This window comes from Salvelinus fontinalis, chromosome 5 (genome assembly GCF_029448725.1).
Source record: "Salvelinus fontinalis isolate EN_2023a chromosome 5, ASM2944872v1, whole genome shotgun sequence".
NCBI classification, from domain to species: Eukaryota; Metazoa; Chordata; class Actinopteri; order Salmoniformes; family Salmonidae; genus Salvelinus; species Salvelinus fontinalis.
In genome coordinates, this window is record NC_074669.1 from 29,234,574 (window position 1) to 29,250,194 (window position 15,621).

Consider the following 15,621-nt stretch of genomic DNA (forward strand, 5'->3'; position numbering starts at 1 on the left):
CTTGAATCCTAGATTTCACCAAAGCGATCTGATTTCCATGTCCTTATTTTACATTCATTTATTTAAAAAAATAATTTGGACATTTATTGTGCTATCATTTAAAGGTCAAATCATTAGCATGCAACACTACATCGAGATACAGACATTTGAGATGGGAAAGAGCAATGTAAGAGGGATGAGGGGGGATAGTGGAGGAGAAAATGAAGTTTATACCTGGATCAATCTATCTGCCAAGGAAGCACTTTCCTACAAAACAGAAATATCCACAAGAGAGAGAAGCACAGAACGAAAGACCAAAGAACACAGTTATAACAGAAAAAAAACAGACAAGCACTTGATTTGGTTTTTATAAAGGGAAACTCAATGTTCATTTTCCTTCCTCCGTCGTTTTGGCAACCAATTACAATGTGAATCCTAACTTCCAGATAAGTAAAAATTTCACTTAGCCATGCATTGATGTCAACGGGAGAAGTTAACAATTGCGCCATGGTGTCCAAGTTATTTTATAAGTATGGGAGGTAGAAAAGGAACATGGTCTTGAGGTGTAGTGAAAAGGTTGTGGGGGTAAAGTGGTGACAGTGAGAATTAGGTGGTGAGGGTGACAGACAACAAGGTGATGAGTTTCACACAGGCAAAGCAGAAGGCGAGGGCTAAACAGGGCCAAGAGAAAAATAAGACTAAGAAGTTCGCTATAAGCCGCATTTATTTTTAGGATGTAGCCATGCCTTTTTAGGTTCTTAAGTGCCGCATGGTTACACTTTAGAAGCTTTTGAGCAATTCCAGTTAATATTACGGGTATGAGAAGTTGCAGCCTTTGACTGGATTTGAAGCGATACTGTGATATGAGTAAGTGAGTGGTTATGCCTCTAGACAGAGCCTGGTTGTTTGGGACAGATACTCAGGCAGTCCTCTGCCCAGGCCTCATGCACGGTGTCCTGGTACTCTGACCAGGCCTGGCAGTGCCTGTATCTTTGTGCTCAGACAAACATACCGGAAGATCCCAACAACATGCACAACAATGGCAGCCGTGCACTCTGGCATGCAGTGCTCTGCATCATCCCAGGAGTCAACAGCCATCACTGAATGTAGCCTTTTAGAGCTCCACAGCCAGCTATAGTCTCAGAGGGTCTGATGTGAAGTGAGCTGGGAACCAGAGGGTTGCTGGTATCAAATCCTAGATGCCATTGCCTGCCATTGTGCCCTCGGGCAAGGCACTTAACACTCCACAACAACAGCTCCCCGGGTTTCCAGTGTGGCAGCCACCCCGCACCTCTCCAAAAACCTGCACGTGTACGCATGTGTCATTCGGCGGGGTTGAGTTAAAAGCGGAAGTCAAATTTCGGTTGGACCTAGTGTGCAATCGACCAATAAAGTGGTCTTAATCTTACCTGGTCCTGAGCGTGGATCTCAAGACTGAGACATGCATCTCAACGTAAGACTTGCATTCCAAAGCCAACTAGGATCCTTTTACCCAATAAGATATACACTGTCAGTGAGAGAGAATTCTAGTGTTGTCTTGTAAAATGGACAGACAGCCCAACAGCAGCACAGGCCAGTTAGTAACAACAAGACCCACAAGTCTTTAGTGAACAATGACAGACACATGATGCATGAACAAGCACTTGATGGGTTAATGTATGGTAGGGGGTTATGGTCTTGTTGTGTGAATGGCCCTGACAAAAAGGTTCACTGGTATATTATGGCGTATTATTATTATGACTGGTGTCATGACATAGGATGGCAAAGGAGAGCCATGGTTCCACCTGTTTACCACCCTCCTCCACCTCCTTCGTTTCACTCACTTTCTCCAGTGTGTCTATCCTCTGTTTCAGCAGTCTGTTCTCTGTGCGCAACCTCTGCAACACAAGGACACAGAACACAAATAAAAAAGATTATACATACCTGGGGTTTTAAGTACAGTGAACTCAGCTTATGGAGTGCGGCTATAGTGATCAACTGCTAATAATGATCAAATTGACCCGTACTGATGTATATAAGAGTGAAAAATACTACTGCCTTGACTGATATCCTGGTAAGTTTAAAACATGTTTCAAACTAAACACATACCAACTGCTCCACCACTCACCTTAATCTCCACCTGCTCCTCCATCTCCTTAGTTTTGATTGTAGTGTATTCCTTTTCTAACCTGAAAACAGGGGTCATACGGCATCAATACAGCGCACTTGCAACACGTGTACTTGCAGCAAGCACTCATCTCCATCACACTGTAACTACCGTTGCCATAACAGCTCAAGGAACACATCAATTACATCTGCAGTCACAGATGTGCTTTTACAGTAACCAGGCCTAGAGTCCAAGGAGCGAGCAGAAGCGTAGTACTCACTTCTTCATCTTCTTGGCGTTGTACTTGACGTTATAAGCAGCGAGGATGACCTTGTCTGGTCCACTTTCCAGCTGGTGGGGGATGACCCTCTGAAAGTGCTACAGCAGAGCAGGGCGAGACGTAACGACTGGGTGAGTACGAGACAGACATGCTCACACAAAGAAACTTCAAGTGTATGTTTATTGTCTTTCAATCTGTATCCTATAGCCTGGTTCCAGATCAGTTTGTGCCATCTTGCCAATGCCTACGGCCATTGTCACAAACAGAAGAAACAGATCTGGGACCAGACTATGTATCTTGTGCCTGCCGGCAATAATTGCCCCTCTGGGATGAAAAAAGTTTGAATTGAATGCATAATTGTGTGCATTAACTCCGACAGGGTTGTAATTATAATGGTTATGGCTGCTCAGTCATACCTGTAACATTCCCTCCATGTCCAGCTGTATGAGTTCTGCCTGGTTCAATTGTAGGATGGCCAGCCCCACACGGAACACTATCTCCAGACCCTGAGACAAGCATTCCATTATCATAACATTGCGTTATCTAGTACCGCACAGAACACTGCGTTACCAAGGTGAAATTAAAGTTTAGTCCATAAGATATTCCAATGTGTCCTTTATGCCAAGGCCACCAGTGGGCGCCAATTGCTTGCATTTCCTCACAGACCCTTGTGTTGGCTGTAATAAAAACTATTCTGGACTCACTTGACTAGAAGTAGATTGTCAAACATGAGTAAATCAGACGTTCTTTAAAAGCGGCAATCTGGGTTCAGTTTATCCGCAAAATGGCAGCCCTGCCACCAATTTTGGCATACAGTTGGGCGACGGGGATTGCACCTTTAACTGGACTCACCTCTAACATGAAGATGTCAAAAATCCTGGTAGCAACAGGGAGAGGGAAGGAGGTGAGGAAGATGGTGAGGAACCAGGAGGAGGCGTACATAGAGGTGTGGAAACTTTGGGCCTGGAAGTGGATATGGAGGTCTGGGAGAAGTTCCTAAAGGAGGGGGTGAGACGGTGGGTCGGAGATAGAGGGAGATATGAATAGAATAAAACATGATCTTGAATAAAGATGTCACATTATCATGACACATTGACTAATTGTAAGTCGCTCTGGATAAGAGCGTCTGCTAAATGATTACTATATAATTTGTTCTGACATGCTGACCGTGCTGCATGCGTTACCTGTGCGAGCGCTGCAAAATAAATGTACACATACATGTTGTTCAATCATTGCATCCGAACTGCTCGCGTCTCAATGAGTGTCTGCGTAGTCAGGCGCTAAAATAAAACTAGGTTCTATTTGTGACGCTTGACACGCTGCAAGTCCCGCCTCTCCCATCTCCTCATTGGTTTTTAGGAGCATATACGCACGTGGGTGATTGAAAGATGAACTGAGGTCCACACTCCAGTCCAGTTGGTGGTGGTGATACACCTTAAAGTTGGTTGCCAATCAAAATAATAAAGTCCAAAGAAGAAGACTGAAGGAGGAGAGATGACTAGAAACTAACTTGGTTTACCCTTTTATCTGTGGATTAATTGTCGGAGTAGAGGACCTTGTGCATTTCAGGTAAAATAACAACCCAATGTTTATATCCCAGGACAAATGATCTAGCAACAGCAAGCTAGCTAACTAAATTGCCATGAATGTTTAATGCTTTTCGACCTGTCCCCAAATTAATATAGTTGGTTCAGAGTTTGTTTTGATATTTCAACCTGCGTGTCCTGATCGCGTCTGGTGTGGATGGACAAAATCAACATGCGCTCGATGGCGCACGCGGAAGCACGCCCGCGCCCGGTCTAGTCAGAATGTAAGGAGTCTTGGAGAGTGCTGCTGTACGTCAATATTGCTCTGTAAAAAGGTTTGCCATTCATTCATGTATCGAACCCAAATCAGGTCTTACCTGGATCATAAACTCAAACTGGTACATGCAGAGTCCCAGCTCAGCCATACTGGGTTTGAACAGTTCTCTCAGTCTGTAGTCCTGCATCAGCTTCACGAACACACAGAACGCCTCCTCCTCAGGCATCTGGTGAGGGGGACACCACCAAACAAACACAAAGATCAACAAACAGTTTCCTTTAACCTTCAACAAAAGACCTCCTCATACACCATCTAGACCACACAAACACAGAGAGAGAGAGAGTTTAAGCCAAGTCCCAGACTAAAATATACCTTCAATGGAGATTTTTAATTGACAATCTTTTTCAGTACGGGACAAGGCTTAATCTCACAACTGAGAAAAAATGTCTTCCTCATATACATAAAACACAAACTTCACACAATACAAAATCAGACATATTATAATACAAGTTAATCACCACCACACAATTTACCAGTGGTCATGAAAAACACAACTCTTAGTACACAGTTCTCAAGAAAATGTACTCTGGTCAATATAATGAGTCTGTCGATGTGTGTAGTGGAAGGTTACATGTGACCATAACACATCGTGTGTGTGTGTCCTAGTCCCATTATTACCTGCATGAGCAGCAGTCCGACGATGAAAGCACTTCCCTGACAATAACCGACCTCCCGGTCCACCAGAGAGTAGGCCTGCAACAACAACAGGAAGTGACCTCGGATCAGTCTTCAGCCATGGTCATGAGGAGAGCTAAGCACTCTGGGGTTGCATCCCAAATGGCACCCTATTCCCTACATGGAGCACTCCTTTTGACCAAAAGTAGTGCACTTTATAGAGGAATATTGTGCCACTTGGCATGCAAGTGAGAATGAGAAACTGTCCCAGCTAAGGTTTTCCAGGGTCAAGGTGTAACTGTGGACTCAACACATTCTGCCCTGTGTTCAAGCAATTCAGCACGAAGCAGGGCTACAGGCTCCCATTAAAACCTAATGAATTACTACTCCATTGGGTTGAGAAACAGCTTTTCTAGAACAATTCTGGCTCTGGCTCATGAGAAGAATAAAAGCAGTGCTCTAACGCATTCTTATTTGTCTTCTATTGACAGGACAGTCGGCAGATTGCCAGTCTGTCGGTGCTATCCTGCCAAGAGCATAAATGTATATGGGACCAGGCTGATAGGACAGATAGTTGGAGACAGACAGGAAAGATTTGTCGAAAGATGGTCCAGGATTAATTCCAGTTAGAATTATACAAAACATTAAGAACACATGCTCTCTCCATGACCAGGTGAACGTTGTGATCCATTATTGATGTCATGTGTTAAATCCACTTCAAATCAGTGTAGATGAAGGGGAGGAGACAGGTTAAATACGGATTTTTAAGGCTTGAGACAATTGGGGTGGGGGTGGTTTGTGTCAAGAACTGCAACGCTGCAGTTTATTTATTTTTTAACGCTCAACAGTTTCCCATGTGTATCAACAATGGTCCACCACCTAAAGGAAATCCAGCCAACTTGACAACTGTGGGACGAATTGGAGTCAACATGGGCCAGCATCCCTGTGGAACACTTCCGACAACTTATAGAGTTCATGCCCCCAATGAATTGAGGCAGGTCTGAGGGCAACAAGGTAGGTGGGGGGAGTGCAACTCAATATTAGAAAGGTGTTCGTAATGTTTGGTATAGTCAGTGTCTAAGTGCTGAAGGCGCAGGAGCTAACCGCTAAAACAACTCCAGACCACACTGTAAAGCAATCTGTTGCGCATAAGGGTTGCAGAATTCCAATAACTTTCTCCAAATTATTTTTTTATCCCAGTTGAAGAGTTCCAGGTTAGAGGATTCCCTCGTAGCTTACTCCTTGATTCTAGATTTTCTATTTTCTATGCAAACCTATAAAGGATTCACCTTCATGACATTGAAGAGTACTTCCTGTCCCAAGCTGTCCTCCTTAAAGAACTCGTGCTCAGGGTAGGTCCGGGCGATGTCTCGGCGAATCAGCTTCTCGCAGGGTGATGTCATTTTCAGCAGCTCAGAGTACTGGTCTTTGATAGGCATGTTCTGGGCATTGCATAGCAACTGCCATACTATCGCCCGGAAGTGGTGGGGGATCCCTTTTCTGACCAGATCCTGTTGGGGGGAGATGAAAAATATAATCAGTATTGGCTTTGGTACGAAAGTGCTAATATTACCAATTGGTGGCAGTAACTAAACCAAAGTGTGGTTTGCAGTTTATCCGACCTTGTCAATAGATCGCTTTCAAGATATATAAATGTTTTTGCAGACTTTCTCTAATCATTAACGTAACATGAGAACAGCCTTTCAAAGGAAAACATGCAGGCCTGGTTTTCTTAATGTTTTTATATACAAAGTAATATACTGGTATCCACATAGAATGAGACTTCTTATGACAGTGTTCAGAACAAACTAAATCATTTGTCTCTCTGTGTGCTGCTATGCTCCAATGTGTTTTTCTCCCCAGCACAGCATGTACCCCAGTCAGTCTCAGTCATCATAATACAACTTCCCACCACTAAATATAATCTAGTCAGCAAGGCCTTGTGCAGAGTGAAATGTTGTTCTTGCAAATTACTGCTGATGTGACTCGATTAGGACCTTTCCTCTGCAGACAGGGAACACTGGCATGTGTTGCTTCTTAGAGTGTGTGTGTGTGTGTGTGTGTTGTCATGGGATCTCTCTCCCTTTCTCTGAGGTCATCCTGGACAGTCCCAGCCTTGTAATGGAAACAATAGACTCTTATAGTACGCCTACTGTACGTTCCTAAAAGGAAAAGATGTGGCCTACTTTGTGGCTCTCAGCTCATTCATTCCATCTCTGCGTTCCATCTCCCTATCCCACCACTGCATTACACATACACACACTCTCCAGGGTTTCCATTAGCTGGTAATTGCCTGCTTTTCGGCCAATTGTCTGGGAGAAGAAGAAAAAGTCCCATTGCGAAAATAATGCTTTTTACCCTATTCATTGAGTGGAATATCTGTCAAGCACCACAAGAGCTGTTGCTACAGCATATCAAACAGCTAATGCATAGGCAACGGAATGCAGGCTTTATCAGCGCATCACACACTACTTTGCAATGAGCTGGAGGCAGTACTCATTTTGAAAACATATACTTAATGGTTTGAAACCTGAACGTTTTACTTCATAATATGAGGCACGTCTTACCTTGCTTCAAAGCAGCCTAGCCAAATCTAGACCATATCTGTGGAGGGAATTATTTTATATAAACTCTTTCATTGTCTTGTAGCCAAAGGCACAATCTTAGTCATATTAGTAACCCATGCTAGTTGTTGCATATTAGATCTCCCCTTATGAATTTGGGATCAATCCTCCCACAACTGTCCCGGAGTCTGTTTGGAATAGACAATTTCTCAACAAGCTGACCAATAGATGATGTAAACTTTTCTACTGTGGGGGATAGTAGATTGACTGAGGAAAAGGAAATGTGGACAGTTATTCCAACAGCTTCAAAGTGCACATCAGAATTCGGTAAGAAAGACTGCACATCGTTGCATCCTCGACTTGAATGTTCTGTTAATATGAATTACCATATTCTAAATGTGATTTCTGTCATTCTGAGCACCGTGGCTGGACGCCCTAATCAGGTTCCGCACCCAATGCATATGGGGCCAGTACATTTCTCAAATGTCCGGTAAATTAAAAGGCGCCACATTTTCCTAACAGAACCCTGACACACACCCACCAACCCTCCACTGGATGACTCTCACACACAGATGCAAGAGGAAACTCATGAATAATGCATACAGCTGTTAATACGTCTGGAAAACTACTTCCACCCATTGCTCAACCTGTCACTACATTACGGTGCAAGCTCCTCTGACTCTGGTTGGTGTTCACTCAGCAGTGCGTCCCAAATGGCACCCTACTCCCTACCTAGTGCACTACTTTTGACCACAGCCCATAGAGGTCTGGTCAAAAGTAGTGCACTACGTAGGGCATAGGGTACCATTTGTGTCATTATCTGGAGCACTCTTGGAAAACAGGACCAGAGGTAATTAGATGCATTGAATACATCGCTACTAGGTTAAATGAGACTCATTTCAGGAAGCTAGGTGCATGTCGCAAGTGCTTCCCAGGAGAGGCATTTGATTTAAAAAATGTAATGCTTTCTGGAACATGTTAACTTGCATGTGTCTTAATAACAAACTTTTATGCCATCTGAAAATACAAATATAATTGTTAAATTACGAGCCTTGTTGGCTTAGCCACAGAAAAAGACAGGAACCTTCCCGCTAGCCATGATTGGCTGAGATAATGGATGGGCTGGACATGCAGAGAGATGAGTTCAGATTGATCTGCCACGTCGGTGAGTTCGGAATGAAGCCACGCTTCAGTCTATAACATGAGCTGCTCTGTATGTGTAGATAATCCTTGCTACCGAAGCTTTAAAAAAAAAATATATAGTAGCAATGGAGAACTGCAAAAGTGTTGCTACTGGTCTTAACAACACTGCTGCCCTGAATTTAGCAGAAAGTATTTTCATTGCAGCAGGTTAAAGCGTACTGTTTAGCTAGCTAGCTAACGTTACATGTGTTGTCTGTGGTAATATTATTTCTCTCTCAGAAAGCCATTTGCATTGCTAGTTATAACCTAGCTAGCTAACATTAAACCTGGTTGGATAGCTTTAGCTATCTGTAGATTCATACTACAGCATTTCATGCATGGTGGCTAGCTATGACAATCTGTTTGTATATCTAGTACTGTATGGGTTGGGATTATGGTTAATTGTTTAGCTAGCTAGCTACATGTCTAAACAAAACAACTAAACAAAAGACTCCACTTCACCAGATGATTACATGACCCATCAAGTTAATCAGGTGTGTCTGGGTGTGATTACGACCATCTATTGTATTTCGTGAACATGTGAACTACACTACCTTACTCGCTCCGTTTAGCACATGGCCTCACATGTGAATCCTTAAAGAGATGGGTGGGGCTAAGGATTAAGAGGGTGTGAACAATGCTGAATGGGTGTAGGCAAAGATGAGTTCTGCAGTAGGTGTATCAACACATTCACGTGAAATTCTCTCAAAAGTGGGGTTACAAGTTTATCAACTTTGAAACCAGAATTACTTTCCCATTGTTCCTCAACTGCAGTAAACAATGCCATTTTGTACTTTGATCCAATGTAAAACACAATTTCAAATTTTGCAAGATAAGACAATAAAGAGGTGGTCGGTCACAAATTGAGAATATCAGTTTTGTTAATACAACAGAAAAGTAGTATGGTCAGTTTTCCTCCTGCCTTGCAGTGAAAACACTCAACTTGGTCAACAGAGGAGATAGCAATGTCAGTTGAGCAATCTCTTTGTTTAATCACTTTTTTTAACCTTTATTTAACTAGGCAAGTCAGTTAAGAACAAATTCTTATTTTCAATGATGACCTAGGAAGAGTTGGTTAACTGCCTTGTTCAGGGGCAGAACAACAGATTTTTACCTTGTCAGCTTGGGGATTTGATCTTGCAACCTTTTGGTTACTAGTCCAACGCTCTAACCACGAGGCTACCTGCCGCCCCAATGTGATGATTAATATGAGTTAGACGCTGTCTTACAACACCTCTGGTCACATGGAGGTGTTGTAGCTTAGGCCTCTTCTCTGGGAATTGTAATATACCAAAGTCTTGTAGGTAAGGCCCAGTTATGACGGATGAGGATTCTCTACCACTTCTACACTAGCCCCATATGGCAGATACAGTGCATTCAGAAAGTATTCATACCCCTTCCCTCTTTCCAGATTTTGTTAAGTTTTTCCTCAATCTACACACAATAGCCCATAATGACAAGCGAAAACAGGTTTCGAAATGTTTTTTTTGTATTCAAATTTATAACAGAAATACCTTATTTACATAAGTATTCAGTCCCTTTGCTATGAGATTCGTATTTGAGCTCAGGTGCATCCTGTTTCCATTGATCATCTTTAAATGTTTCTACAACTTGATTGGAGTCCACCTGTGGTAAATTAATTCATTGGACATGATTTGGAAAGGCACACACCTGTCTATATAAGGTCCCACAGTTGACAGTGCATGTCAAAGCAAAAACCAAGCCATGAGGTAGAAGGAATTGTCCGTAGAGCTTCGGGACAGGATTGTGTCGAGGCACAACAATTCCTGCAGCATTGAAGGTCCAAGAACACAGTGGCCTCCATCATTCTTAAATGGAAGAAGTTTGGAACCACCAAGACTCTTCCTAGAGCTGGCCGCCCGGCCAAACTGAGCAATCGGGGGAGAAGGGCCTTGATCAGCGAGGTGGCCAAGAACCCAATGGTCACTCTGACAGAGCTCCAGAGTTCCTCTGTGGAGATGGGAGAACTTTCCAGAAGGACAACCATCTCTGCAGCACTCCACCAAATCAGGCCTTTACGGTAGAGTGGCCAAACAGTAATCGCTGCCAAAAGGTGCTTCAAAAAAGTACTGAGTAAAGGGTTTGAATACTAATGTAAATGTGATGTTTATTATTTTTAATTAATATGCAAACATTTCTAAAAACCTGTTTTTGCTTTGTCATTATGGGGTATTGTGTGTAGATTGATGAGGAAAAAAATGATTTAATCATTTTGAATAAGGTTGTAACATAACAAAAGGTGGAAAAAGTCTAGGGGTCTGAATACTTTCCAAATGCACTGTCCTATAGCCAGTGTTCTCCACAAGAACATGGAGTAGCCAGTCAAATAGAAAAAGTAGCCAGCCATGCTCCCCCAGGCTGGGGGTGGAATGTTAAGATTTATTTTGCCGAACAAGCTTTATTTTAGTGGCCTCTGGTACATTCTCATGCAAGATTGTATTTTCAACCAGCAACCAACAGGAAATGACACTGATCAAATTCACTTTTTTCCCCTTCACTGTCCCCGTCAGGCCAGTTGGCCAAAAATCTACTGGGCCGAAGATGGTGTAGTTCTTAAATGCATTGGGGTCATGCGAGACCTATAGGTTGGCATGCTTTCTCTCTATATTCAGCCGTTACTGGCTACATTTTGTTATTATGATATTATGATGTATTAAAAATCTGTGTAATATAATTTAGCCATGCAAGTCATTACTCTATTCTTTAGAATTGTACTGCTTTAGTTGCATTCATTTTTGTTTCTAAAGTATGTAATTTTGAGATTTCCCTTTAAGAAAAACGCTCCAAAAGAGATACAGTAGGCTAGCCAAGACTAATGCTAGGTATTTTTGTAGCTTTCTTATGCAGACTATCAATAGTAGGCAGCTTGTACAGTTGAAGTCGGAAGTTTACATACACTTAGGTTGGAGTCATTAAAGCTCGTTTTTCAACCACTCCACACATTTCCTGTTAACAAACAATAGTTTGGCAAGTCGGATAGGACTTTTGGCAAGTCAGTGCATGACACAAGTCATTTCTCCAGCAATTGTTTACAGACAGATTATTTCACTAATAATTCACTGTATCACAATTCCAGTGGGTCAGAAGTTTACATACACTAAGTTGACTGTGCCTTTAAACAACTTGGAAAATTCCAGAAAATGATGTCATGGCTTTAGAAGCTTCTGATAGGCTAATTGACATCATTTCAGTCAAATGGAGGTGTACCTGTGGATGTATTTCAAGGCCTACCTTCAAACTCAGTGCCTCTTTGATTGACATCATGGGAAAATCAAAGGAAATCAGCCAAGACCCCGGAAAAAAAAAATTGTAGACCTTCACAAGTCTGGTTCATCCTTGGGAGCAATTTCCAAACGCCTGAAGGTACCACGTTCATCTGTACAAACAATAGTACGCAAGTATAAACACCATGGGATCACGCAGCCGTCATACCGCTCAGGAAGGAAACGCGTTCTGTCTCCTAGAGATCAACGTACTTTGGTGCGAAAAGTGCAAATCAATACCAGAACAGCAGCAAAGGACCTTGTGAAGATGCTGGAGGAAACGGGTACACAAGTATCTATATCCACAATAAAACGAGTCCTATATCGACATAAAAAAGCCAGACTACGGTTTGCAACTGCACATGGGGACAAAAATCGTACTTTTTGAAGAAATGTCCTCTGGTCTGATGAAACAAAAATAGAACTGTTTGGCCATAATGACCATCGTTATGTTTGGGGGAAAAAGTGGGAGGCTTGCAAGCCAAAGAACACCATCCCAACCGTGAAGCACGGGGGTGGCAGCATCATGTTGTGGGGGTGCTTTGCTGCAGGAGGGACTGGTGCACTTCACAAAATAGATGGCATCATGAAGAAAGAAACTTATGTGGATATATTGAAGCAACATTTAAAGACATCAGTCAGGAAGTTAAAACTTGGTCGCATATGGGTCTTCGAAATGGACAACGACCCCAAGCATACTTCCAAAGTTGTGGCAAAATGGCTTAAGGACATCAAAGTCAAGGTATTGGAGTAGCCATCACAAAGCCCTGACCTCGATCCTATAGAAAATTTGTGGGCAGAACTGAAAAAGCGTGTGCGAGCAAGGAGGCCTACAAACCTGACTCAGTTACACCAGCTCTGCCAGGAGGGATGGGCCAAAATTCACCCAACTTATTGTGGGAAACTTGTGGAAGGCTACTCGAAACGTTTGACCCAAGTTAAACAATTTAAAGGCAATGCTACCAAATACTAATTGAGTGTATGTAAACGTCTGACCCACTGGGAATGTGATGAAATAAATAAAAGTTGAAATAAATCATTCTCGTTACTATTATTCTGACATTTCACATTCTTAAAATAAAGTAGTGATCCTAACTGACCTAAGACGGGGACTTTTTACTAGGATTAAATGTCAGGAATTGTGAAAAACTGAGTTTAAATGTATTTGGCTAAGGTATATGTAAACTTCCAACTTCAACTGTATGTGCTTGTATGTTCACTATTCAAGGTTTACTTTTGTAAATCTCTTTCCCCCATATAAATAAGCTCAGCGAGTAGATTGATGGCCACTTCTTTTTGCTCTGGACAGCTCCCGTGTGCTGTGTAAAGGCATCAAATCATGTACTGCTCGAGATGCATGGCCAATCATATTGCTCAAATACAAATAGAATGTAATTTACGTGTGGTCTTCAATTTCATGCTCTCTCCCTACATGTAAAAATCCGACTGCAATCACAACACACACACACCCAGGTACCGAAGACAGGATCAGCAGTGTTTCCCTGTCATCGCTCACTTTGTGACTGACAGGTGCCCGTCCTATCAATAGATTGCTAGAAGATGGAGGGCTCAGCAGACTTTTTTCTGACTAGTGAATTGAAAAGTAGCCTAGTTAATTTAAGTGGAAAAAGTGCCGACAGCCAGCGCTAGTGGAAACCACTGCTATAGCAACTATAGAAGAATAGATATGGTTTCAGTGCAAACAGTATCGATGCAAGGCTACTTATACACTCCAAACCTGATGCATAAAAAGGACTCCAAAGCTGATGTATCATTCATTCAGATTGACAATAAAAAGAGACATTTCATTTACATCTGAATGGAGTTCCCCCTGTGCGACCAGTGAGGGGCACTACACACGATCAGTTTGCAGGGAGCACTGAGAACAAAAAACTAGACCAGAACTGACACCGTAAATTCAATGACAACACAGCCACAGTAGGGGTCACTGAGGGATGTACCTGGCCTTTGGAATTAGACCTGAACAATAAAGTATCTACAACATGAAACATAGCCCGCACTGTACAACAGCTTCTAAGTCGACTAACTTCATTGATTACAAATATTTGTGTTAGTTACTTGTTGCTAGCTAGCCATCACAGTCTCATAACAGTAACAGGATCGCATTATGGTACGACTAATGCACAAGGTTAGCAGTTAGTCCGAAGCATACATTGGCTCATAGACAACCGTTGGTCACCTGTGTCATGGGGACCATCCACCATATTGCCTCCACCTTACAGAAGGCCAGGGTTAAGCCCAAGGGAAAGGCGGAGGGAGCCATTTGGGACCAGCTTCCCCAGGTCGAAAGAGTTTCCTGTAACTCTTCCAAAGGAACCTATAGCCTAGTAGTGTCTCACCTTGAGCTGCTTCTCCTTCTTCTTTCGGACCTCCTCCCACTCATTGACTATGCGTCCCCAGAGGATCCAGGAGTCCTCCTCCAGGTGAGACAGGTTGGAGGAAGCCGAGGAGCTGGACACGAGGCTGGAGACGCTGTTACGTCTGGATCCGTTCACAGAGCGGAGGGACTTACTGTCCGTCTCCAGCAACCTAAAGAGACAAGCACAACAGGCTTAAGCATTTCTTTCCTCATATGACCGTTCAACTTAGGCCTACAAGATCTGCAATGAGAGACATTAGGCTCAGACTGAATGAGGGAACATTTCATTCTATGTTCGGAAGTGAACGCAGCTCAAATACAAAATTATACACACGGGTAACAACGTAGCGTAACTGCCAATGTCCCTGTCAATCTGAAACCTTTCATTAGTGCCAATAATTTCATATGGGCAGTGAAAGCAGAGTGGGTTTACTGTACATTGAGATAAAACGCTTGATGTAAGTAACCCAATAATTGTTGCTGAACATTTATGCAAATCATGCTGGCACTTCTAGAGCAGCGCTAAAAACAGATAAGCTAATTTAAGAAGGTAGAAATTGCAGTGAGATGTAGCACAGCTTTATGACAGCAGAGCCACAGCCAAGGAGAAGCCAAACAGCAGCCCCAGCGATGATAGGAGCAAAGCCTGCTGCCGCCACAGCTCTGAGCCCTGGATGTAGGGTCGATGACAGTAAGGCTTATTATAATTACAGGCAGTAAGGCTTATAGTGCATCTCTTCAAAAGGTGGACAGGACAACACATCCTGTCACTGCACTTCTGTTTGTTTCCTCAACCAAAAATGCAATGAACAGCCTTGAACAACCACCATGATCACTTCATCGGGGTCAATACTAGGGTCGGGCGATATTACGACAGCATAGTCTATCGCCCATGGGTGACAACCTCGCGATTCACCAATAATGACTAACTTTTTGTAGCAGGCATTACAGAAAATGTACACAGGTTTCTCAAGCACAAGCCAACGCAGTAGTGAGTAGCCAGCAACCAGCTGATCTTTACATTTCAAGTCTGGCCAACTTGGATCTATTTGCTAGCTAAATAAAGCAATTATCCAGTTGGTAGAAGATGGTGGACTACTTCTATCCAGCCCATGATGTGGAACTATAAACTAGCTCACTGCAGTTAAACGGCGACATCCGACAGTCACTGCTCCATCATGTAAGCGTCGCAGACAGACAGACCTCCACCAGAAAGGAACATTAGAAAAGATTTGCCACTGGCTGCACTTAGCCTCTGCCCAGGCTATATCCCAACTGTGATTTAAGCTGATTTGGGGCCATAGCGTCGTATATCACTATGTTTTATGGGTACATAATCACTGTAGGACAAAGGTTGACATTGCATTTTTACAGGCCACTCCAAACAC

At 42.9% G+C, this 15,621-nt stretch overlaps 1 protein-coding gene across 7 annotated transcripts in view; it reads right to left on the bottom strand.

Annotated features, from left to right (window-relative positions):
• Positions 1–15,621, bottom strand: part of LOC129855444 (ecotropic viral integration site 5 protein homolog) — a 100,971-nt gene that overhangs the window by 47,899 nt on the left and 37,451 nt on the right. For 6 of the 7 annotated variants that reach the window (XM_055923106.1, XM_055923105.1, XM_055923112.1 and 3 more), the window contains 10 exons: positions 14,214–14,403; positions 6,113–6,334; positions 4,827–4,901; positions 4,249–4,374; positions 3,198–3,341; positions 2,762–2,851; positions 2,346–2,443; positions 2,087–2,147; positions 1,803–1,856; positions 214–246 (listed from right to left, as the gene is read on the bottom strand). In XM_055923106.1, the coding sequence (XP_055779081.1) occupies positions 214–246; positions 1,803–1,856; positions 2,087–2,147; positions 2,346–2,443; positions 2,762–2,851; positions 3,198–3,341; positions 4,249–4,374; positions 4,827–4,901; positions 6,113–6,334; positions 14,214–14,403 (1,093 nt within the window). The remainder of the gene's footprint in view (positions 1–213; positions 247–1,802; positions 1,857–2,086; positions 2,148–2,345; positions 2,444–2,761; positions 2,852–3,197; positions 3,342–4,248; positions 4,375–4,826; positions 4,902–6,112; positions 6,335–14,213; positions 14,404–15,621) is intronic. The other variant, XM_055923107.1, reaches the window with a different exon arrangement.